Source organism: Venturia canescens, chromosome 7 (assembly GCF_019457755.1).
Source record: "Venturia canescens isolate UGA chromosome 7, ASM1945775v1, whole genome shotgun sequence".
Lineage (NCBI taxonomy): Eukaryota > Metazoa > Arthropoda > Insecta > Hymenoptera > Ichneumonidae > Venturia > Venturia canescens.
Genome location: NC_057427.1, coordinates 1,950,533 through 1,974,300, shown reverse-complemented (window position 1 = coordinate 1,974,300; position 23,768 = coordinate 1,950,533). Strand labels below are relative to the sequence as shown.

At 38.4% G+C, this 23,768-nt stretch overlaps 3 protein-coding genes across 6 annotated transcripts; 1 reads left to right on the top strand and 2 right to left on the bottom strand.

Moving 5' to 3' along the window:
- Positions 1–177: 177 nt before the first annotated feature.
- On the bottom strand, positions 178–14,342 carry LOC122413035 (prominin-like protein). Of its 3 annotated transcripts, XM_043423106.1 has the most exons (15): positions 13,799–14,342; positions 11,070–11,337; positions 9,352–9,704; positions 8,922–9,043; positions 8,796–8,819; positions 8,173–8,468; positions 7,805–7,954; positions 7,505–7,720; positions 6,862–7,417; positions 6,585–6,743; positions 6,386–6,507; positions 5,117–5,167; positions 4,091–4,252; positions 3,254–3,364; positions 178–2,379 (listed from the first exon to the last, which is right to left on the bottom strand). In XM_043423106.1, exons 1-15 carry the CDS (start codon positions 14,133–14,135, stop codon positions 2,367–2,369), a joined length of 2,940 nt encoding a protein of 979 aa, XP_043279041.1. In that variant the 5' UTR covers positions 14,136–14,342; the 3' UTR covers positions 178–2,366. The 3 variants fall into 3 exon arrangements, with proteins under 3 accessions (XP_043279041.1, XP_043279042.1, XP_043279043.1); XM_043423107.1 differs by lacking the exon at positions 8,796–8,819 and having other exon boundaries at positions 13,799–14,332; XM_043423108.1 differs by lacking the exon at positions 5,117–5,167 and having other exon boundaries at positions 13,799–14,327.
- Positions 14,343–15,423: 1,081 nt separating this feature from the next.
- Positions 15,424–22,046, top strand: Cul1 (cullin 1). 2 transcript variants are annotated; one of them, XM_043423112.1, is made up of 13 exons: positions 15,424–16,093; positions 16,713–16,940; positions 17,116–17,278; positions 17,364–17,582; positions 17,675–17,929; positions 18,096–18,389; positions 18,500–18,763; positions 18,877–19,056; positions 19,311–19,460; positions 19,605–19,844; positions 19,965–20,068; positions 20,153–20,372; positions 20,457–22,046. In XM_043423112.1, exons 2-13 carry the CDS (start codon positions 16,777–16,779, stop codon positions 20,535–20,537), a joined length of 2,334 nt encoding a protein of 777 aa, XP_043279047.1. In that variant the 5' UTR covers positions 15,424–16,093; positions 16,713–16,776; the 3' UTR covers positions 20,538–22,046. The 2 variants fall into 2 exon arrangements, with proteins under 2 accessions (XP_043279047.1, XP_043279046.1); XM_043423111.1 differs by having other exon boundaries at positions 18,096–18,407.
- On the bottom strand, positions 21,656–23,332 carry LOC122413044 (testis-expressed protein 9). Its single transcript, XM_043423123.1, has 6 exons — positions 23,066–23,332; positions 22,840–22,984; positions 22,542–22,715; positions 22,293–22,427; positions 22,078–22,212; positions 21,656–21,982 (listed from the first exon to the last, which is right to left on the bottom strand). The coding sequence occupies exons 1-6, from the start codon at positions 23,323–23,325 to the stop codon at positions 21,899–21,901; spliced, it is 933 nt and encodes a 310-aa protein (XP_043279058.1). The 5' UTR covers positions 23,326–23,332; the 3' UTR covers positions 21,656–21,898.
- Positions 23,333–23,768: the final 436 nt, after the last annotated feature.

The following is a 23,768-nucleotide window of genomic DNA, read 5'->3' as shown; positions in this document are numbered from 1 at the left end:
TTTTTCTTTTTTGCAAATTTTCTATGAATTCTGTTTCGGGTGCTCGAAACGTTAAATGAAAAAAATCGGGAGATGGTCGGTTTTAGGAAATGAAATACATTGGAAAATCGTTGCATCCGGGCAATGCAAGCTCCAGTCAAAAAACAACTTCGACTGACAAAATATTCAACACTAATGAACGTTTTTCATACAAAATTTTATTTCACCTGTAATAGACAATATTTTGTGGATTTACATATCAATGTATAATACAGCATTAAGCTTTGAGGTGAAAATAACTGGAGAATAATTAAATTACCACCCGTGGTCTGCGCAATTCATTCTGATTTTATTCCGCATATACATATGTACACACACACTCGCGCGAGGACACACGGGGCGTTCGGTTTCAATATCATAATCAGGGATTATACCAGATTTCACGTCCCTGATTTTTATTTTGCTGTCGGCCTCGATCCAACAAGGGAGGGTTTTCAGGCCTTTCACGATTTCGATTCAAAATCTGTGCAGAAATGCTGTAGGTGAACATTAACAACACATTTTGACATTCACAACTCCATAAGAAAAAATTCTATCCCTCCCGTGTCAGAGCTGTAATTTTTGTTCGTTCCTTTATCACTATTCCTTGGTCTAAAAATTTGTAGCGTATTACGAAAATAAAGATTTTGAAAAATGCACACTGCCAATAAAAATAATGTCGCGATTGCTAACAAATATTCACCACATTAATAAAAATAATTTTGTTATTAAGAAAATGAATTAAGATCATGGCTTAATTTTTTGTTTTTCGTACAAATTTCTCATTTCACGACCCTTTTTTAAACCGTCGTCACAATCAAACGAAAAAACATTGATCGTGCGAGAAAATGCAGTTTTTTCTCCTCTAAATGCAACGATATTCTAATAAAAACGCTTATTTTCAGATTTCGGGATCCGAATTTAATGTCACATGTTTAACTCGCAGAGCAAACATCGCATTCGAATTCACCGTACCGTAAAATATTAACACGAAAGCACAACAAAATTTTCATAGTTAATTGTTTTCACGGAGATGTATTTTGAACTGATATTAACGAGGTTCGCTAGAATTTTTCAAATTCAGAGAACGAATTATTGAGCTTTACAATCATTAATAAGAAAATAATCCAATCTAGTTAAAAATTCGAGACCTACGTCACAAACTTGGGGTTAAATTCTTCACGCATAAATTGATGAAGTTTCAAGTTTCGTTATGTTAAACGGCAGTATGAGACGTAAATAGACATAGTTATTTTTTTTTTCCAACCTTTCGCTCGAAAATATTCTTTTTCTTGAAATTTTATCTCTCAAATATATTTCTGTCGTTCACGAATGAGAATAAAGATAAAGGTATTTCAAAAACGAAAAGTATGCACGGTCTTTCTACTTATGGCCACGATTTTCAGAAAATCGGAGAACAAAGACCCCAAGCTGGGTAAATTGGCATAATATACGCCATATTGTATCTTTCGTATTCGTCAGATTGAAGAGTTTCACTAATGTATGGCTTTGCACAATGCAAAACGATTTGTTAATCGGCATAAGTTATTTGCTCTTCAATTATATGGATAGAAGACGGTGGATATTCGAGTCTATTGTGACGATGGCGATACCTATTACGAATTAATTACCTACACTTGTATAATATGCATATAATGTAATGGTAAAGATATACGGGACACCGTAATAAAACGGATTACAATGGGAAAAAATTGAATAAAAAAGATGATTTATTCAACGAATCGAATTGAAAAAATCGTATAGAAAAAGATTTATTTTTTTCAACGATAGTTAATTTTTTGTGGGTAACAATTGTATGATTCTGATTTGTTAGATGCCATAATGAAAACGTTCTGAAAAAACCTGGAAGTCTCATAGGACAGCGAGATTTCTCATGTGTTTTCTGTCAAGTGAAATATTCAAATAAGTCTTGTAATAACTCGAGACGAGAATAGTCAGTTTTGTCCGTTGAAAAAGGCAGTAATAGAAGTTGCAGATGATTGGAATCTTTGAATACAATTATTACCATTTCACGGGCATTTTTTATAAATTTAAATCGATAATCGAGTATTATTCATCAACCAATTTCCGGCAACGTGGAAATCATTTTTCCAGCTTTGCCCTCGTTTTTCTTCGTCTTAAGCCTATTTTTTCAGTCTGTCCTGTCTTGGCCTTTGATACACTTATTATAATCCGTGGCACACCTTCCAACTCCAAATTCACACGTATTCTCCTCGTTTCATTCCAGATCTTATGTTATTCGTCATCCGTCTTTTGTAACTACGGGTAAATGTGTGGTTTGCTGCGCTGCTCAATGCTGCTTTTGTGTATGCCACGGCACTTTTCTCCTAATCTCTGACCCTGAAAATCAGTTTTTTTTTCATAGGATTAATATCGACGTTTTTCTTCATATTTTTTTAGACACACAAAAGAAATAAGCGATTTTCAACCAATGGAGTTTCCAAAACAATGACCGGAGATGGATAACTGCTTTTTTGCATTTCATTTTTACAAATGATTTCATGAAGGTCATCACTAAATATCCTGAATATGGTGTTGTTACATTCCACTGCATAATGTTTTGAAATTATTTCGAAATTGATTTATATGTGGAATAATACGTTGAAAAAAGACAGTGAAGTGTAACAACGCGGGAAAATGGATTGAACGATTCTCCTAAAATTAAAAATAATAGAATATGCTTCGTCAATGCGAACAGTAGATGTTTCGGTGAAAGAATTGTTTGAATGAAGTCCAGCGTCAGGCTGAGGCCCTAATTTGTGTAGATTAACGAATTTTCCAACTCTCTTTTAGCCGTTTTGGCAGCGTTTACGGTGGAAGTGCGCGTTAGGCGGAATTTGTCTTTCTTTTTTTTAAATATTTTGTTTGCTTGTTCTAAAAGTGTGCCATCGGCGCACATCCTATCTCATTACATTCGTCGTTCGATTGATCATCAGCTTCGTAAAACAAAATTAGAATACGCTAGAGGAGAATTTCATTTTCATTCATTCACGATGAAATGGATTTAAAAATAACAGGAAAAATAATACGTTCTGTTCGAGATAAAAACCACGTTTAATTTTATTCCTGACTATCGGACCCGCCCGCCCTTCGTACGTTTTTAGAACGAATTTTCGACCGCGACGATAAAATTATTGACAATTAGCCGTGGATCAAACGAATATCAAATAATATTTTCGAATCAAAAGCAAATTAACAAAGAAAACCATCTTACCCAGGCCCTGGGAAGTAATAGGGCGGTGGACGTTCGTATTCCGTGCTTAACGGCGGAGCTGCAACCGGTGGCGCATATCTGGGTGGACCACCGTTGGGGTAGACCCAAGTTCTATGAGAAAAATAATATTACCTTTTTACATTAAGTGTCGATCAAATAATAATAATTCATTTGAATAAGACTATGAAAATTAATATTTCTTATATTTAATAATGATATAATATATGGAAAAATGACGGTTATCGAACTTCGTCGAGCGAATGAAGTAACAAGAGGAAGATAATCCGAAAACGTCAGGAAAACATAAAATCGCGATCTGTACGTAGGAACAATGTCACACGTAATGATGAAAAGATTTATCATTTGAAAACAAAAAAAAGCCATTACTGCGATGCGGAAATCGGCGGGGAATTACGTGATGGCACTTATTTTCAGAACTGTTAGAAATACGAAGCGCCTCCTGGGATATACTTCTACGTCGAGGAGAAACTGAGAGTTCGATAATATGAACATAACAATTTGTCTCTGTCATGGGCTTGCTTGTCTCGGAGTTTTTGCATTTTCAGAGATTTAGAAGAGACGTCTTTCGATCCAATTACACCTGCAGTTTCTTCCTACCGTCTGCACTTACACCGAGAACGTTGAAGCCAATCCGGCTAAACCCTAATCACCCCCCCCCCCCCTCCCTGACCGTCGAGTTATGACCTACAGCACGACTGTAGACGTGCTTCTTCGGAATCATCAAAATAACGTAGTGACTAGAAGTTTTTCAAGCAACTGGCCAATCTGAAGTCCGTTTGCGGGGTACCACATATCTCCGGACATTCCAACACTTACTTGGGTTCGTGCTCCGAATATCTTGGATCGTGTTGGGATGAGCCTTGATAGACTTCGGCTATCCTCTCAGTTCCGCTATAACTACTCGCAGGACCGTCGTAATTTTCTACGAATGCGTTCGTGTGTTGCCTCGTCTGCGATACGTATTTCTTGTCATGGACTCTGAAAACAAAAAATATTTTAGAATTCACATAAAAAGGTGGTATTTTGCAGTGCTTTGCATTTGCTTGTGAACGTCAGGTTTACACGTGGTTTTTACGTTCCAATTTGTCACCATGGTCTTTCATCGATGCTCGAATCCATATGAAGTTTCTTTTTAACCGAGCGTGCTAAGAAGCATCTTAAGAGTACATTTGTCACGATAATTTCTGATGTTTGGGCAAGTTGGGTATCTTTAGACTATGCGATAGAAGTTGCTAGTGAAATCGTTAAAAGTTACTTTAAAGAGATCGAATATTCAGTATCCACAAGAATTTCCGATCCACTATCAAATGTTTAAGGCACCAACGGTTGGGAATCTGGTTCCTTCAGTTCCTTCAAAAGCGATTCCAAGTTGTGGGTCTCGTCTAGCGGAGTTGTACATAACGAAACTGACTTGTGGGGGTGTTAAAAACGCTCTTGAGAAGGAGAAACTGAGAAAGAGTCTAACATCTACGGCGAGTAAGATGTGATACATGAGCGTGCTCTTCGACCCTGTGCTTTCCGCAACCTTAAAACTGCTAAATGCTGTGATTCCGAAAATGCAACTACGCTGTTGAAAACTCGTTCAAAACGACGAATTTGACTGAACGAGTTTTGCATCTATCCACCATTCCTCCACTTTTTTACTTACGCTAAAGTGCGTTCAGCATCTTTCAGTGGCTTATGTAAAAGTGAACGTCTCTTGGAGCAGCACGAGAAAAGCATTCAAATAAAAGTGAATAACTCAGCCGTACGACAACAAAATATGGTTCAAGCAGGTTATCATGCGATTCGAAGTTTGTGCTAATATTCGCCATGCTGTGTTAACTTACGAAAAATACTCACTGAGCAAGAGGTATGTTATCCCTGTCTGCGTACGCGTCATATAAATATTCACTGAAATATATCGTAATACATGAGTGTTCATTTTCTACTTGTGGATGAAGAATTTATATTTGAGCGTTCTAGTCAGTTCGAAACCGATTGCACTTTTGTGCCTCCCCAACGTTTTCGAATCGATCATTAGAAACGAAATAAAAATGACTACAATTTTCAACTATCATTGAAAAAAAAGGTATAAAAAGTTTGTAACTGTAGACGAAACACCGACGGATTCAACGGTTTCAATGACGACGATGATGACGAAGCAAAGCATTTATAATTATTGCGCAGTAAATGTTATACGATCATAAAATATTGAAATTATGGCAAAGTTATTATTGACGAGAAGCAACACGAATAGTTAGAAATACAATAAATGTCAAAATCTATACAGATCAGTGACATCATTTGTTACATCGAATGTATTTATGGGGTATTATTATTCAGACTTCTTATGACGTTCCAAATAATTCTCATAATTATTGCAGGAATCACGAAGCTATCAAGCAAACTGAGATTTAACAACCTGCCGAAAACAGACTTTCAGAATACGTTCAAAAATAAATAAAAAAGAGGGTCATTCACGTGAACAAAGTTGTGAGCACGTCGCTATACAATGGATTTAATGGTTGATTATGCAAACACATCGAGTAACCATTATTGAATTCATATGAAAATTCCAGTTATGTGACTTATTTTCATTCAAAGGAAACTCCTGGAGATTGAGATCGCTTGTTTTACCCGAATTCCTTGTGACTCCTCTTATAAGGAGTGAAAATGAAGAATTTCGGGTAAAGTTAAGAGATCACGCAAAACCCAACAGGATTTTCCAAAAGAAAGAATGGCGGAGGGATAGAAAGAAGTTTGTTTAATGTTCACTGCGTGCGTCCCCTCCCATTTACAAAAATCAGCATGAAATTCCTTCCTCAAGTGAGAAAGGGCGAAACTAATATACCAAATAAAAGTATAAAGAATTTTCCATAGAGAGCGATTTTGCCCGTCGAACCATCCAAAACGTTTCCCCACACACAGTTTAATACATTCACACAAGCAAATAAAAAGAAATCGTTGGTTTTTGTATTTAGAAATACTGATCGAACCTGTTCCAACTTCATTCTGTAAAGGGGCATAAAGTTTAATCACAAATTACAAAGCTCCAAAAATCTTAGGATTAAAATACCTCGAGTTTCATCAACTTTTATCTTATAATGCATACTGATTTTTGATACTTACGATTCGACAAGAGGACCGGGATACGGATCGGACTTTTGGTAAAGAGATCCCAATTTGACGCACAGCACTATCGTAGGTAGGAAGAGAATCAAGCACCACCCGACACTCGCCCAAAAACCATTCTATGAAAAAAAGTTATTCAATATTATTTTCAAAACAAAAACTCGGAATATTCGGTTTAAAAAAATGGAATGCTCACAAACGGATCCAAGACTCTCTTGCAGCCGGCAACGAGTGTGGCATTGTACGCGTTCGAGACAGGGCCACATCGACCAATTTGATCTCTAATACTTTTTATTAGATGCTCCAAAAATTCGTTCACTCGCTGAATCAGAGCGTCTCCAAATTTCGTTGCTAACTGCAGGTGAAACGTTCGGTTAAGGCTTTCGGACAGTCGATTTTAGTTGCAATCGATACTGTTACGAGATTTTTAATCTTGTCGTTTCCAAGTATCGCGTGTCGATAAAAATACTCACGTGTTGAACGTATTCCGGTCCAGCTTCGTTGAGGAATTGTTGAGCAGTAATAACCTCGTTGACCAAGCTATGTATCGCGTCAGCCATCGACTCGTGATTAAATTTAATGTGATCTTGGAGTATCAATGCACTATCGGAGAGTTCTTCACTCAGAGCAGCCATAGGCATAACTAAGTCTTTGTGATAATGTTCCAAGTCATGAGCGTTCTTCAAAAGACTATCCCTGATGGATTCTTGACTACTGGGAAGTTTGTGGGATATGTCACGAAGTTTTTCGGCTAATTGTTTTAAATTAATATTCGTTATGTTGTCCTTGAGCAGTTCAGCGTATTGATAAAATTTAATATCACTAAGACCGCTTTGTGCCAAATCGTTGAGCTTTAGCATTGCACTTTCGCTGAGTATCACAACGCCCGGTGATAAATTAATCATTTTTCGTAGTTGGTCAATTGTGCTACTTATCGAATACTTCTCGGCGTATTTTCTCAGCGAATCCAAATCCATGATGTACTCGAGTTTCAGCACCTTGTACAAGGACTCATTTCGATGGCAAGTGCTGTAATTAGATTCGAAATTTCATGACGAAAACGAGAATAACGAAAGTTATTTGTCCTGAAACAGAAACGATAATAGAGACACTTACGATACTATCCAATTCATGTTGATGTCCGCCTCGGGATGGTCAGGATATAGCAGCTTTTTTATCTGCACCCATTTGTCCGCCAATGTGAATATTCGATTGTCTTTCGGATTTTGTAGCGGCTCACAAATTCCACGTTGTGCGACTGCTCCCGTTACCATATGAGTCACCGTCACGACCATTAAAATACTCGTGAAAAGAAATATAACCCAAACAGCCCTGCGGAATAAAGAGTGAAAATTTGAAATCGATTCTTCTCGTAATTGCGACAACAGAATCAATATTTGATCGATTGATCCTCACATCATAAGGAATCGGGCTCCAGCACCTTTGTTGCAACAATCGTCGCCGTAACCGTCAGGACGTTTGCCGCAAATACCACAAAGTAGGCCAAAAGTCAAACACATCAACACAGTCAGCAGCACACCGGATACGGCAAGACCCAGATAGTATCTAAATAATTAAAAGAACGATTATTAACCACTTTGTAGTAGAACAAGTATTCAGCTACTGGGGATTCAGTCTTCGCTTGACATCGAGAAAAAATGTTTAATATTAAAACATTAGAATGTAAATTACGAAAGATATTTTACGAACGTACATACTTTTTTTAACTGTTTCATTCAAAGCGTTCATCCTTTAAGCATATTTTCGATAAGAATTCTCATTACCTGTATAGAGAATACTGCTCGATGTGATCTTTGGCAATGCGAAGATGGGGTCTGTAAACTCCCTTGAAGTCGCGATTTATTCTGTCGATTAGTGACGTCACGTTGAACGCAACTTTCGCCAATGCAGCTCCGGCTTTCCGTATGCACGAGCTCACGACTGGGATTGTTTGATTCACGGCGTGTTGAATGTCTTTTTGAATCCTGAGGAACGATTCTCTGCCTTGGCTGACTTCCGAAACAATATCACTTTCCATCAGCAAGGTGATATTGTGCAATGAAGGCTTGAGTTCGGGTAACTGGAAAAATAAATTCTCCGTTCAACAGTCATTCGAAAGATTTTCAGCCTGAAAACGAAATGCAATTTTTCTTCGTGCAATAATTTTTGTTACGAAAACAAAAATTTCATATCTTCCCGGGGGGCATTTGAATTTCAATCGTTAAGGGACATCGGATCATAAATTTCGATAATAGACAATAAAAATGACTGTACAAGCTCCATGTATCATTGGTGCTACGTGCATGCGTACGTGCACATGTTCCAGGATACGATCGTGTTAGAATGTTTGGAAAACATGCTGAATCATATGTAGATCAATTAATGGGTGGATAAATATACCTCGTACCTTTGGAAAGTATCGATCCAAGTACTGCATGTAACAAGACCGATGGTTCGATCAAATTTTATGTTATTGAACGTTAAAATGAACGCTTTGGGATTCGTGTTACAATTTATTAATATAATATCTCACCTTATCGAATTCTACTTGTACAGACATCTGATTTATTTTGTATTCTTGCAAAACTTGTGCACAAGCATGTGTTTTGCATTCTGACAACGTGTACAGCAATTCCTTCTTCACGCCTCGGACAACTGGAATGATAACAAGGATAACATTGGTCATGAATGAAGAAATATTTTGTATTCACGTTGCTTTGCTCTATTATTTTTTTAGTTTCTCAGTTTTATTCCTCATTTAATACTTTTATTAGAAACAATATTAACGAATTATGGTTTCCGTATGCCAGAAGTTTTCCCCCCTCCTTTTCCTTTATTCTATGAAATATATCTAGAGAAATTCCTGAAGAATTCTTGGATCAACAAGTCACACGCAGACTTGCGTGGCACGGTCTTGGTGGAGTGAACCATTAAGCAGTTGTCACCGTAAAGTACGAACCCACCTATATCGAGTTGACTAGCGTTCGTTCTCAAATCTTGCGTTATTTTGTTCATCATTTGCAGATCCCCGCGAATGATGTCAAGGCCGGAGACGATGTCATTCAAATTCGTCAATGATTCGGCGTGCGAATATATCGCCAATTCTTCTGTAACTATTTTTCCACTAGCTTGAAGTATGTTGTTCAACGTTGTTTCGAGCTCAGCGTAATTCGTCCTCAATAAGTTATTGATTTCCAATTTCGTAATCGTCATGTACAGCTCCAGGTCTTCCAAATTCGTTCTCGTTTGATCAGGAAATTCCTCGATACCCTCTTGCATGTACTCGTTCGTCACGAATGCGCACACGACACCAAATCTGTGGAGGATTCAAAAACATTAATTGTCGAAGCTCATCACGATCATTCTCGTATTTTGTTTTCTTACACTCAAAAATTTTATAAAATATCCGCCGTTTTACAGACTCGAGACAAATGAATGCCGAATTTGAAAGTAGGTCAATAGAACTTCGACTGTTCCTGCTTCATTCTTACACTTCTTACCATTTGCTCCTCGCTCGAGTATCGGATATACTTAAAAAAAAATTATTGTTTATTTTTTCTTTTGGAACTTGGTAAAATTGTTAGGAATTTCTCCAAGATTCTTCGAAATTCTTTAATCTTCTATCTAATCGGGTGTTTCAAACTTTACGTAGCTTCTGAACCATTTTTATTTCTGGGTTACGATTCGAATTTCTTTCCTCCTTTAATTTGACCTCCTTCTTGTTTTTCGCCCTCTGCAAAGGGCAGATTTTTGTTACCAAGAGCAACTAAGGGCAATGTTTCCAGAAGAGGGAGCTTGAAGAGTAGTTTTTTCGGTGGGTATATACATTTAACGGGGCGATGTACCTTGTTGACACACTTGTACAACTGCAGCGGTTCATCGATCGCGAGTACTGTCATCGCGGCAACGATGATCCGGTTTGTTATTTGGACTCGTCTGTTACTTGGTGCGGTAGTTTCGCGGTTATGAGTGTGCAATGAATCGTTTCTGTTTCGAAGAGCTTTTCGAGGTCTTTCGAATTAGGCGTTTCACTGCTCATTGTTCTTCTCGGAATGTCAAATTCTTGTTCATGATTTCGTTGTATTCGAAGTTTGCGTTATTAAAAAACAGGGTAAAGTACTTTTTATGGCTTTTTCATTTTTTGGAACCTTACATTGGAATTTTCAGATTTTGAAAAACGGTGAAATTCCGTTTCATCGCAACGACGTGAACTCGCGTGTTTACAATTTTTGAAATTCTCGCTGGAGTGACGAAATGACTTTTGTCTGATGCGCAACATTTCAATGCCGATTCAGGCACGAAAAACGCTCGCCTTTTTAATTGACCTGTTTCGTGACTCCGCGAACGAATTCGGTCACTAAAAAAATTGTCAGCAATCCCAACAACCAAGAAATGTTAAAAATCATCAAAAAATTGGTTCCTGCATTTTTCCGCTGCCAAATAAAACAGCGGCGTTTACAGTTCCGGTGATTTTTCTTTCAAAGATCCTTCAATCAGCTCCCCACGAGAATGCACGGTTTTAAGGATGCACGAAAAAGCTTATCGGGTCGAGCAGGAAGTGAATTTCAGACGTCACGAGAGTCTACAGCGTGCGGGCTCCTCAGGCCGGAAGCCGCAACATAGTTTGGGAACGAATCACCACGAAACGTGTTTCCATTGAACATCTACGCGCAGGACTTACAATATTATGGTCGCAACACCGATGAGAAGGACGCTCAGCATGACTTTTCGGCAGTGATCATGTTTTTTGTCGAAAGGTTGACTCCGGGCCCCGCATTGTCCGGCGCATCGACAGCAGCAGAAGAATAATCCGACGCACGGTAGAATAATCGCTATCAAGAGACCCGTCGCTGCGAGACCGGTCAGTCCCATGTAATGCGTCACTATGATTTGCCATTCTTTGGCCGGATCAGCGAATCGCAGTTGTCGATCCTGCACCGTTATTATTCCTGCAACAAAACCAAACGAATTCGTTTCAATCTTCAGCCTTGTACAATTTTTTATTTTTCATCAAAAAAATATATTCAATTAGCTAATCTTCTGGATCGTTCGTGGAAATGAAATGTCGATTGCAAAAGATTTTTTATTCCTCGAAATCAGACTCGATAACAACCCTCCGGCTTTTCATTTCTTGCCTCGTTGAAAACGTCTGCGAAGAGCGACGACAAAGTTTGCGCCCAAACTTCGGATGCCGAAGCCGCGAATCCCGCCCTTCTAAATAAGCATCAAGCAGAATGAGGGAAAGAGAAGGACGCTCATAAATTTCCCATGGCCAGATTAACTGGGGACCAGACAATGGCATACTTCGGATTTAACCGAAGCAGGATCCCTGACACAAAGGAGGCTCGCACGAGTGCGAAACTTGATCGCATTGTTCAGTTATATAATGTGGAAAAATATGTATTCCCACTGAAAACTTTGGCTCGGAATTGTACAAAAGTTCTCGTGAAATAATCCGGCTACTTGTCACGCGATGGCTATCGACTCGTTAGATTTCGCTACCGATAAATTCGAAACGAAAAATATTTTTACTTGCCTTCGCATTTCTAAGAACTTTCTAAAAGGATTACGTCAAATATTCCGTCAAATATTATTCCGTAACGTTGAACAATGTGGGAGTTCTCAACGTCGTGGGAGCTCACGGTCGATGCATTAATCGATTTCGTGTAAACGCATTTCGCACAGTTTTGCTCTCCCGTATCGCGAAATTTCAAATATCGATTTGATTGATCGTAATCTCACTCGATTCGTAATTCAATTATTTATAGGCTCCGATTCTAATATTGCAAACGACCCAGTTATTATGCAGATCTTTTCCAAATTATAATACGAAATTTATTGTCACTTCTGACGTGATTTACCTCTGATTTCGATATTGATCGTATCAATGGGACGTTGCTGGATGAAAAAAAATTGCGATGTTCGATTACCACGAATGCGAGCTTCGTTTTTAGAGACATTGCCAATTTGGAGAAAACCATTTAAATTGATGATCAATTTTTCGAGTTCGAAACGATGATAAAACCACGAAATCGTTGAAAAAATCATTTCGTTGGAAAAGTTCTTAAATATTTTATTCCTTCGTGTGCAATTTTTCGAACCAGCATCAAAATCGAATTCATTCGCGACAGCTGATTCGGCACGGTAACGAAAAGTGAATCGTTGAATCGTAGCAACGTCAAATGTCAATTTTTCCAATTTTATCATCGTTTTTTCGTCCGAGTTGCTTAAACAAATCGAATAATAATTCATCCGTTTTTTCAAAACTGAATACGAGCAGGAAGTTTATGAAATAAGTCGTGAAGAAACTTCAGCGCATTGCAGCGTGTTGACCGTCGTCGGATATATGATTGAATAAATTTTCAAAAATCTTTTTCAAACAAAAATATGTCACTTTTCTTTCTATTTGTTACTTCAAGTTTAAGTCTCTATTTATTTATTACTTTCTATCGGGAGCGAAAACGAAAAACCGTAGAAAATGTTTGGACGAGTTCAATTCGTGATAACGAAAAAGAGCACAATTCGTATACTGTTTGCGTTTCAGTGAAGCTTAATCTTTAACATTAGCAGGTTCATAATAGTCATCGAGATATTAGCTAATAAAATAACGACGGGCTTGGAGAACGATTTACGAAAAAGACAAAAAAATTTCGTCGATCCACGAGCCGAGGATGACAAAATTTTTCGGTTAGACGTTCCCTCGATGGTCCGAACGGTAGAGTAACCATGGCGGAGATAAAACGAAAAAAAGTCGTAAACATCGGGGAATAGATTAGCGCAAAACTTAATGTCGGTCGTAAAGATAAGGGAAAAAAAACTAAAAAGACGTTAATCGTGGTACAAAGACGTGTTTCTTTTGGATCTGAATGTTCTATAAACCACAAAGACTCTAAGGCCCATTGGCTTAGCAACAACGTAAAGATGACAATTACCACGAATGGTAACAACATACACTTTTTATGTACACACTCGGTGCATGTACGTGCGTCCCCGCGCGTACACACACGCATAATCAATACCACGTATATATACATGACAAAAGATAAGGCTTTACATCCGGGGCTCTTGATCCCACCACCACGTAAACACAAACAACAAAAAAAAATGCGACGCGATCGTTGCGATAAGAGTGACAGTTCACGTTTGAATGGAATGGAAACAGATTACGCGGATATTCGATAAAACGGACTTTAAGAGCGGTGTTTACTAATAACGGGACACTCGGCCATTTTCATGGCTGAAAGTTCTCTTCCAGTTGCATCTACTATGTAGGGCGTTTCCTTTATAACGTTTAAATTCGTACTATACTTTTGTTTTGCAAAGTGTGTACTTTTCGATTGATTAATTGATGTTTTTCTGAGGTTATTCAAAAAGTTCGATTCGGAGTGAAAGTCGAAAAAAGTCACTCACCTTCGGGAATAGCCTGTTTGGATTGGACGAAATCGATGAATTTATTCGTAACGTTGTACAGCTGTCCCATACCCTTAGGATTGAATTTGGTAGTTGCATTGTACGGCAATCCCGTTGTATTCACCATGGTAAAGTTAATTGCCTGCGAGGCCATAACATCCTGCAGTTGTCGATCCAAATCTTCGCTGATCGCTCGCATCCGCGTGGCAAGATTACCACCACCGACATTTTCATTATCCTGTCCGTCAACTTCACCACTTTTGTCCGCAAGAACGATACACAACACGAACCAAAACGTACAACACCGCAACGCGTTATGCACCGAACGTTTGAGCATGTTTCGCTTTCCTTGTTTTCCTCGTGGAAGACGATGACACCAAACGTCCCTCCCGGAATAACCGCGCGCGCGTCAAGCGTACCAAATGTACGTCGACTGCAACTGCGCTCCGTTCCCTCAATTTAACCCGAGTACTTGTAGATGACTAACCCGTGAACTCGTGTGCGACCTCCTGCATCGTTTAATTTATCCCCACCGCTCCATATTTAGGACCCCCTCCTTGTGCGGTCGTGCGCTGTATAACCACGATTCACGCAGCAACGCGCAGTAAGAATATTTTCGTGCTTTGTTGTTTCTCTCCTTTACGACGAAGCGACTAGGGACTTTTGCTATTCCACCAAATTTTCATAGAGGAGAGAGTGTTACGCCTGAGCTCTTTCGAGTACTCGATTCTCTCCATAATCAATTGCAATTGTGTATTGTAGAACAAGAGTGAATTCGGGATAAAATAAAAATAGCCAGTTGTTTTTCTACAAATTAAAATGGGTTTGAGTCGAAGCACCAAGCAAAAGATCGAGATCGTTTTGGACGTGACGAAAACAATTTTCCACTGGGGCTTTCTTCCGACTGTCCTCTTTTTAGGTTAGTTTTCAGTTTCGTTTTTGCAATCTTCACGATAAAACGAATGTCATTTCTAAATATCTTTTAACTTGACTTTTTTTTTTATTAATTTAAAGGGTTCAGAAAAGGAGCAGAGCCTGGTATGCCACCACTTGCTCTAATTAAGTAAGTTTGATGATGTTTCTATTCTGTTTTTAGCTTATTACTCCAAAATTTTATATTTTCATGAATATTTCTGTTTTGCAGTTTACTCTGGTAGAGGAATCTTCCCTGAGCAATTGAGAATGTTGTTGCGTTTTGAAATCACAATTACAAATACGTTACTAAATACCAAATGCACGTCTTACAGAGCAACATGACCTACAAACTTCTCCGCTAAGGTCTTTCGGCTGAAAGTCCAACACATAATGGAAAAATAATGAAAAACTAATTGTGTTTTCTTGTTTTTAAAAACCATTCCTATATCGATGTAAAAAGTATCATTTTGTCGAATAAAACAGAGTAATTGTGATGCATTTTTTCATTAATTGGATTGAAGATTATCGAAATTTGAATACCACTTTCAAATTGAAAATTTTTTGTTGAAAACCGTTTTGCACGGATAACTTCAAGAGATTGCCAAACCGGAAGCAAGGTGCAGACGATGGTAGCGCCACGAGGAGGTTTTCTTTCGAAAAATGCTGCTTTGTGAACGAGGCGCAAGGTTGGTAGCCCCGAGGGACAATTTAACCTGTCAAGAAAAGAAAGACGAAGCGAGAGGTTGGTTGGGAAGAGGTGAAGGAGAGAGTAGTCAGCAGTATAAAAATCGCGAATACAAGGGAGGTATTCGCGGAGTGTGTATAGCGGGAGTCTACAGGCCAAAAAAAAGGAAAAGAACAGAAAAAAGTATTTTTTACGCGTAGAAATTAAGAGCTATTGCGGTTGTCGAAGTCGTTGTTACCTCTCACTCCCTCTCCCTCTCTCTCTCTCTCTCTTTCTCACTCGTCAAGACTCGCGAGGATTTCAACAAATCGTTTCGCTTTAAACTTTGGCTCGCGAACAATTTTTTATTTTAAGTTTCCTTTTTTTCTCGGAGTGTGCGTGCTCGGAGTAAAAGTTTCTTCGCGCCTGTGTGTCGAGTGTGCATTTCTCGCATTGTGTTTGTGCGCCTCGTCCGGATTAACGGCGAAGAGGAGAAAGAGAGAGGGAGAGAGAGAGTAAAGAAAAGAAAGAAAGGAAGGAAAAAAACAGTGCGATCGAGTTTCGTGAAGGCGATCGAGACCTACTGTCCCGTTGGTCCGGGCTCTGACTCTCTCACTCTCTCCGCCTCGCGAGAAAATCTCGTGTCCCGAATTGTGTAAATCGCCACTACGTGTACGACGCCGAGGCGCTTGTTATGTCGCGGTAAACATCGCGAGGTGAGTTTATCATCTTTAATTTCACGAATTCAATACACGCACACACACACACACACACACTCACTCACTCCCTTCTCGCTCTTTTTTCGAATTCCTATTATAACCATTTTTTTTATTCAAAGAATAATGGTATCCTGTGGTTTCACTTTTTTTTACACCTCGATCATTTCCTCCTTCCTCTCTTCACCTCCGCACCTTCATCACCCCCCTCCGTACTTTATTTTATTCTTTTCGCACCATTTGTCACGCTTAACAAAAAAATGCCCGTAATTTTTCCGACTAACCTGTTCTTTTTATCGCATTTTTACCAACATGTACTTAGTCATCCTTTTTTTTGTCTCCACGACGTGAGTCGACGGTGTTCCGTATTACTCGTGATGTTTTACCGTTTCCATTGCAATTTTATTGTTCCAAATTTTTTTCCATCAAAATAATCCATAAAATTCCTTCCTACTCTCCCATGTCACACAGTTTTTGACGAAAAATAAATTTTCAAAATATTACATCATTTCGGGGAGAGCGATTTTAAAGAACTTTTTAACCACTGTAACAAAGTGAAAACATGTGTCATGACATGAATTCAAACTATTCGGGCTCACTTTTCTTTGCTCCATGACAGAGATATCGTAGCGCCAAGTAGTTAGAAGAACGAAACGCTGATCGGACGGTCGAAAAGACACAAGATGTCGGGTCACAGAGGAGGCGGAGGATCCGGCAGTCATCAAGGTGGCCCGCCTGGCCTTAAACAAATTGATCTTGACCAAATTTGGGGCGATCTGAAAGAGGGCATCGAACAAGTCTACAACAGACAATGCATGTCCAGACCCAGATACATTGAATTGTACACGTATCCTTTTCGTTGTCAGAAACTTCAGTAGGATTTAAACTTCATTTCAATAAATTATCAAATTCTAGTGACGCTTTGTGGAAAAAATTCACAAAAACATGACCATAACCGCTTAAACAATAACACAATTGATTTGTGAAATGAATAAAAATTTTTCTTAATGAAATGGAACCAGACACGTTTATAATTATTGCACGAGCGTACATCAGCAGATAACAAGGACATCGACAAAGAGCAAGAAGGGCGGTCAAGTATCGGGCGGTGCTCAGCTCGTTGGTCTTGAGCTCTACAGACGCCTTCGCGATTTTCTCAGGAATTATCTCATAAGTTTACTCAAGGTATTGACTAAACTTAAAAAAATGTTAATAAGCAGAGGTATTTGAGAGTTTGAATAAGCGCTAAAAGAATTATTGTCTCAATTAGCACGGAAATGATTTGATGGACGAAGACGTGCTGCAGTTTTACACGAGACAATGGGAGGAATATCAGTTCAGTAGTAAAGTGCTGAACGGTGTTTGTGCATATTTGAATCGTCATTGGGTACGCCGAGAGTGCGAGGAAGGGCACAAAGGCATTTACGAAATTTATCAACTTGCGCTTGTCACGTGGCGTGACAATTTGTTCAAACATTTAAATCGACAGGTACCAAAAAAAATCAATGTTTTCTACAACATTCGCTCCACCATGTTTTCACGTGTTTCCGTACATTAATCCAAACCTCCTTTTCTTTCTAGGTCACCAATGCCGTTTTGAAGTTAATCGAGCGTGAGAGAAACGGTGAGACGATAAACACTCGGCTCGTAAGTGGCGTTATTAATTGTTATGTCGAGCTTGGTCTCAACGAGGAAGATCCAACCGTGAAAGGCCCCAATCTGACCGTCTACAAAGAATCTTTTGAAAATGTTTTTCTTGAAGACACCGAAAGATTTTATACCCGCGAGAGCTCTGAATTTTTGCGACAAAATCCCGTTACTGAGTACATGAAAAAGGTAGGCCAATTTTTCGACATTATTAACTTTGAATTTTTTTTTTGTTTCATTCTCACATTTATATTAATTGAATTGTTTTTTTTTCTTCGATTAAGTGAATAAAAAAAATGTATTTCCCTCTCTTTATACGAGTATCAACAGCCACATTTCTTTATGTCTAATCCAGACGGAGCAGAGGCTGCTGGAAGAGCAGAAGCGCGTTCAAGTTTATCTTCATCAAACAACCAATGAGCGTCTTGCGAAAACGTGCGAGCGTGTACTTATCGAGAAGCATCTCGACACATTTCATTCGGAATTTCAGAATCTTCTCGATTCTGACAAAAACACCGATCTCGGAAGAATGTACCTTTTGGTTGCGAGGATATTGAACGGTCTTGGTGAGCTGAGAAATCTTCTCGAGAGTCATATAGCGAATCAGGGACTTACGGCGATCGACAAATGCGGCGATTCGGCTGCTAACGTAAGTCAAAACTTTTATGTAAGTCGCCGAAAACTTTGAAACGATTCTTACTCGATTTTCATTTCGCGCACAAACGTTCCACGTTTTTCTGTTTTCTTTTTGGCTTTCAGGATCCAAAAGTCTACGTAAACACGATTCTGGAAGTTCACAAAAAATACAATGCTCTGGTGCTCGTCGCTTTTAACAACGACAGCGGCTTTGTTGCTGCGCTTGACAAAGCTTGCGGACGATTTATAAACAGCAATTCTGTCACAAGAGCCGCAAACAGTAGCAGCAAATCTCCTGAACTGTTGGCCAAGTATTGTGACTTATTGCTCAAAAAGAGTAGCAAAAATCCTGAGGAAGCTGAACTCGAGGACACCCTGAATCAAGTCGTAAGTTCTTCATAAAAACGCCCTTTCGGCTGTTAGTCAAAAATTTGAAAAAACCACTCTCTCTGAATTTGAGATTCCATTGATGTGATTTATCTCATAAAATTGTTTTACAGATGGTCGTTTTTAAGTACATCGAGGACAAGGACGTTTTCCAAAAGTTCTACAGCAAAATGTTGGCGAAACGTTTGGTTCAGCACATGTCAGCGAGTGACGACGCGGAAGCTTCGATGATCTCGAAATTGAAACAAGCCTGCGGTTTCGAATACACGTCCAAACTTCAACGCATGTTCCAAGTAAAAAAAAAAAAAAAAAAAAAAAAAACATTTCTTCAAACATTCCAAGCACGTTTACGAAGTTATTCAAATCCTTTTGTAGAAGATTTTCGGTCATACTGTCAATTGTTACCAATATTTGCCCACAAATTTTTTCGGCGTCAATCACAAGCCCAAATAAGCCCATCGAAGCTCAATTTTTCTTATTATCATTTTCTATTTTTTCAATTTCTTAATCACAAATCGGTTTAAACATAATATTTGTTCGATTTTAGGATATTGGCGTCTCGAAAGATCTAAACGAGCAATTCCGAAGACATCTAACAAATTCTGCGGAACCTCTGGACATAGATTTCACGATACAAGTGCTTTCTTCAGGCTCATGGCCGTTTCAACAGTCCTTCACATTTTCTTTGCCAACAGAGGTGAATAAATGAATTTCTTTGAATAGTAACATAAAAAGCACGTTTTGTCTCCAATGAAAAAGTAGCAAAAACTGAGATTTGTGATCGAAGCGACTCAATTGGTGTGTGCAGAAATTTGAGTAACTCTTTCTTCGTTTATTACAGTTGGAAAGATCCGTACACAGGTTCACAACTTTCTACAGTTCACAGCACAGCGGTAGAAAATTGAATTGGTTGTATAACATGTCAAAGGGCGAATTACTGACGAATTGTTTCAAAAATCGTTACACGCTCCAAGCTTCGACTTTTCAAATGGCTGTTTTGCTGCAATATAACGTGGCGACGTTGTGGACGATACAACAATTGCACGAATCGACTCAGATTAAAATGGACTTTTTGCTTCAGGTTAGTTTGAATGAATTTCGTGTGTTTATCACTCATTTTTTTTCGGATTTTCGTGGAAAAGTTAATTTTTCGGCCTATTATAAAAATTACCTAAAAATCGTCATATTTTTCGAACTCCAGGTTATTCAAATTCTTTTGAAAGCTAAACTATTGACTGCGGCGATCGACGACGAGGCTGAGCTTACGTCGCTTTCTACGGTCGAGCTTTTCACCGGTTACAAGAAGTGAGATTTTCGATTTACTTGCAAAATGTATTTGTGAATACGTCAATACGATTCACCTCTCATTTCGTGATTCTTTTCCAACAGCAAAAAATTGAGAGTTAATATAAACGTACCAGTTAAAACGGAGCTGAAAATCGAACAAGAAACAACTCACAAGCACATAGAAGAGGATCGTAAGCTTTTGATACAAGCTGCTATTGTGAGGATCATGAAAATGCGTAAGGTCCTTAAGCATCAGCAGCTCGTTGCCGAAGTCTTGAATCAATTGAGTTCTAGATTTAAGCCACGGGTCCACGTTATTAAGGTTCGTGAGCAATAAAATTAAATTTCCATTAATTTATTGAAAAAAACGGTGATGATGCATTATTTTTTGCCTCTCTTATTGCAGAAATGTATAGATATTTTAATTGAAAAGGAGTATCTGGAACGCACCGAGGGACAGAAGGACACTTACAGTTATCTGGCGTGATCTGCCGATCCGAGAAATCAGCAAGTAATGAAAAACGAAGATCGATTAATCGGCAGCGAAATTCCGCTAGTGCAACGTGATAAACAAATCCCGGAATTGCTTAAAATTTGCTGCTGCGGTATGCGAGATCGTTGCAATTCCAATTGCCGGATAAATGGCGAGAGATCAAGATAAAGCTTAGAAATAAATGGAGAATGAGTGAGATCGAGTGACTCGCGAGGACGAGAGAGAGGGAGAGAGAAAAATTACAGCACGAGCAACGAGCAAGTAAAACGTAATGAATTGATAAACGAAACGAAAGGAAAATGTTGCTGAACACGTCACAATATATTTATTTATGTCCCGAACAATTACTGTATTTTGTGCGTGAAATATCGCCCATTTCGCGTCTCTTATATCGATCAATTTAGTACGTGAAAAGTATGGCAAAAGAAAACAAACAAAAAGAAACATCAACAACACAAAATTGAAAAAAAAAAGACAGTTTTTTTATAATATGTTAATAAAAACAAAACAAACAAACGAAAAAAGAAAAAAAAAATACAAAAACAATTGACACGATTTGTGAATCGATTTGAACGTCTTTGCAAAATTTCTAGGTGATTATTCAACGAGGAATGTTAAGAAATTTCGTGTTTTTTTCTTTCCTTCTTTTTCATCTCTCAACACGTTTTTATTCAGGAAACGTCGATTTTTCCATTTCTTTTATTCGCTTTATTTTGTTGCCCATTTTATTATATTCACTGATATCGCGAATCGGTAGGAAAATACGAACAACGCCAATCTCGAAATACGTTTACTTTTTTCTTCATTGATATACGTGAAGGGGAGGAACGAAAGATACAGAGTTATCGATAAATTATTGATTAATCATTGCGGACTCGATTATTGTTTCTTTGTCCAAACGAATATTGTTCCGGTTCGAAGAATTACCGTTTCTTTTTTACTTGTTTTTATGTTAGTCGCTATTTTCGAAATCGCAGAGTGCAATAAAGATAAGAAGAAAAAACAAAAGTGCAGTTAGAATGAGCAGTGTATCTAAAAAATAAGAAATCAATAAGAGAAAAAAACATTGATTTTTCGGCTCTTCGGATTTTTGAGGAAAGAAAAAACACAAATTTACGATTAACAATTATTTAAAAATGCGGTTCTTAATCGAAACACAATAAATCAGACTGACTGACAATGGATTGTCGTAGCGGTTCAGCCTGTAATTTCGGCCTGAGACTGATTTCCCAGGACTCGTGTAAATAAATTAGAAAAGAAAATACTCGTTCGAAACCTGCTAAATCTAAAGAAACAATCGTTTTATCTACTTTTATATACATCTCTCTCTCTCTCTTTTTTTTTGCACCCTCTTTTCACGTTTCCTCCGGACTCCAGTCCAAAATCTTGGAAAATTCTTCTTTCGTCAATTCAATTTGCCTGCTCGCTTCGAGAAATATCTGAAAATAATTGTTTATCTTTTATTCTCGTTTCGTGATAATTAAAAATGCATTTTCAACCGAATTCCTCGGTAGTTTGGAACGCTTTTATTTACCTTTTGCTTCTTCAAATTATCGACCAACGCCGTCTGCTTTTTGAACGCTTGCAATATTTCGGATCTCTGTTTTTCTACACTTTTCACCGTGAGCCTTTCGCTCTCCTGTATTCTTCTTATTTGGTCCCTCAGTTCCTGAAATATTGTTTCATCCGCTATAATTTTTATTTCGAGTGACTTACGACATTTCTCCAAAAGATTTTTGTCGCGTTTACTTTTTCTTCGATTTTGTTGAGTCTCACGATATTCCGTAGCCTCTCGTTGTCCTCCAAAGATCTGTTGAGCCTCGTGTCAAAAGTACTCGATTGCTGATTTACACTTTTCAATTCTTTTTTCAAACCGTCGATTTCCTGGATACAAATGCGTTAAAATGTCATTCGTATTCATCGACTGATCATCAATCGACGATCAATGAGTCACTAAAATCACTGGAATATTTTCAACAGTTTTAATCGGTTACCAACTTTTTTCAAACATGCAATTTCCGTGCCTCGGGCTTGAATCTCGGACTGTGAACTCGAAATGTTTGCCTCCAATTTGGCAATCGTGTCTTTCAACGAAAGCGTCTGATTGTGGAGCTTTTGCCTCGCGTCTTCCAATTTTTTATTTTCAGCCTCGATCTCCTTGCAGTAGTTGCACTAGTACAACATATTGACAGTAGAAAAACGTCGTTAATTCATATAAATATGGCACGATCGAAAGTTTTTAAGTGAGGCATAATTTATTGGGTTTTTAAAGAAAATGAATCCAATACCGTTTCACCTTTTTCTTGTATTCGGTTCGAAAGGTTTCGAGCTCGTCGTGCAATAATTTTATTTTTGCTTTGAGAAAGCGAAGGAACGCTTCGCTTTTGCAGTTCTCAGGATTGGTCGAAACGATTTCATCGATCGTCAGATTTTCCAGGTCCCTTCGAATCGAATGAATTAATTGGGGATTTATAGTGGTGAAATTGAATTTTACTATTTTTCAAATTTTTATTATTATTTACCTTTCGTTGCCTTTTCGAACGTGATTTTCTTCGCCGTTTACAACAGTTTGCTTCGAATGTTTTTTCCGCTCTTCGAGGTTAAGCTCGTTCAGAAAACAATGCGAATTTCCAGTCGCATCGTTCAGACGTGAGCCAAAAACGCTCGTCGAGTGGGAAATGAGAACGGAATCGACTTCTCTCATGAGGTCTCTCGTTTTTTCGCCGAGTTCACGATTCAAGCGACGGAATTCTCTCTCCTTGGAGATCAGGTCTTCCGACATCGTGCTAATTTATTTTCTCTGCAGACTTTTTGTTCAATTTTTGTACTTCACATCTCTGCGGGATTTTTCAATACGTTCGGAGAGAGGAGGAGCGCGGTAAACAAAAAGCTTGTAGCCATAGCGACGTTGAGACTTCACGAGCTCCCCCTTAATTTCGCCCGCTCCTATTTTCCTGAGGGTTAAAACGACAACGACACTACCGACGGCAACTGATTATTCTCGAAGTTTCATCGAATTCGAAGAAAAAACGAATACGGATCTTATACCTCGACAAGAAAAAAAATCCTTCAGTTTTTGTTTTTAGGCTTACAGAAATTCGGAATTTGTGTTCATTTCCCAGGAAGATGACAGCGCGGATAGTCTCGCAAGGTAATTTCAAATGGCAAACTGTCAATAATCAAGAACATTGACGGTTATTTTTAGCTTTTATTTCTTATTTTCCC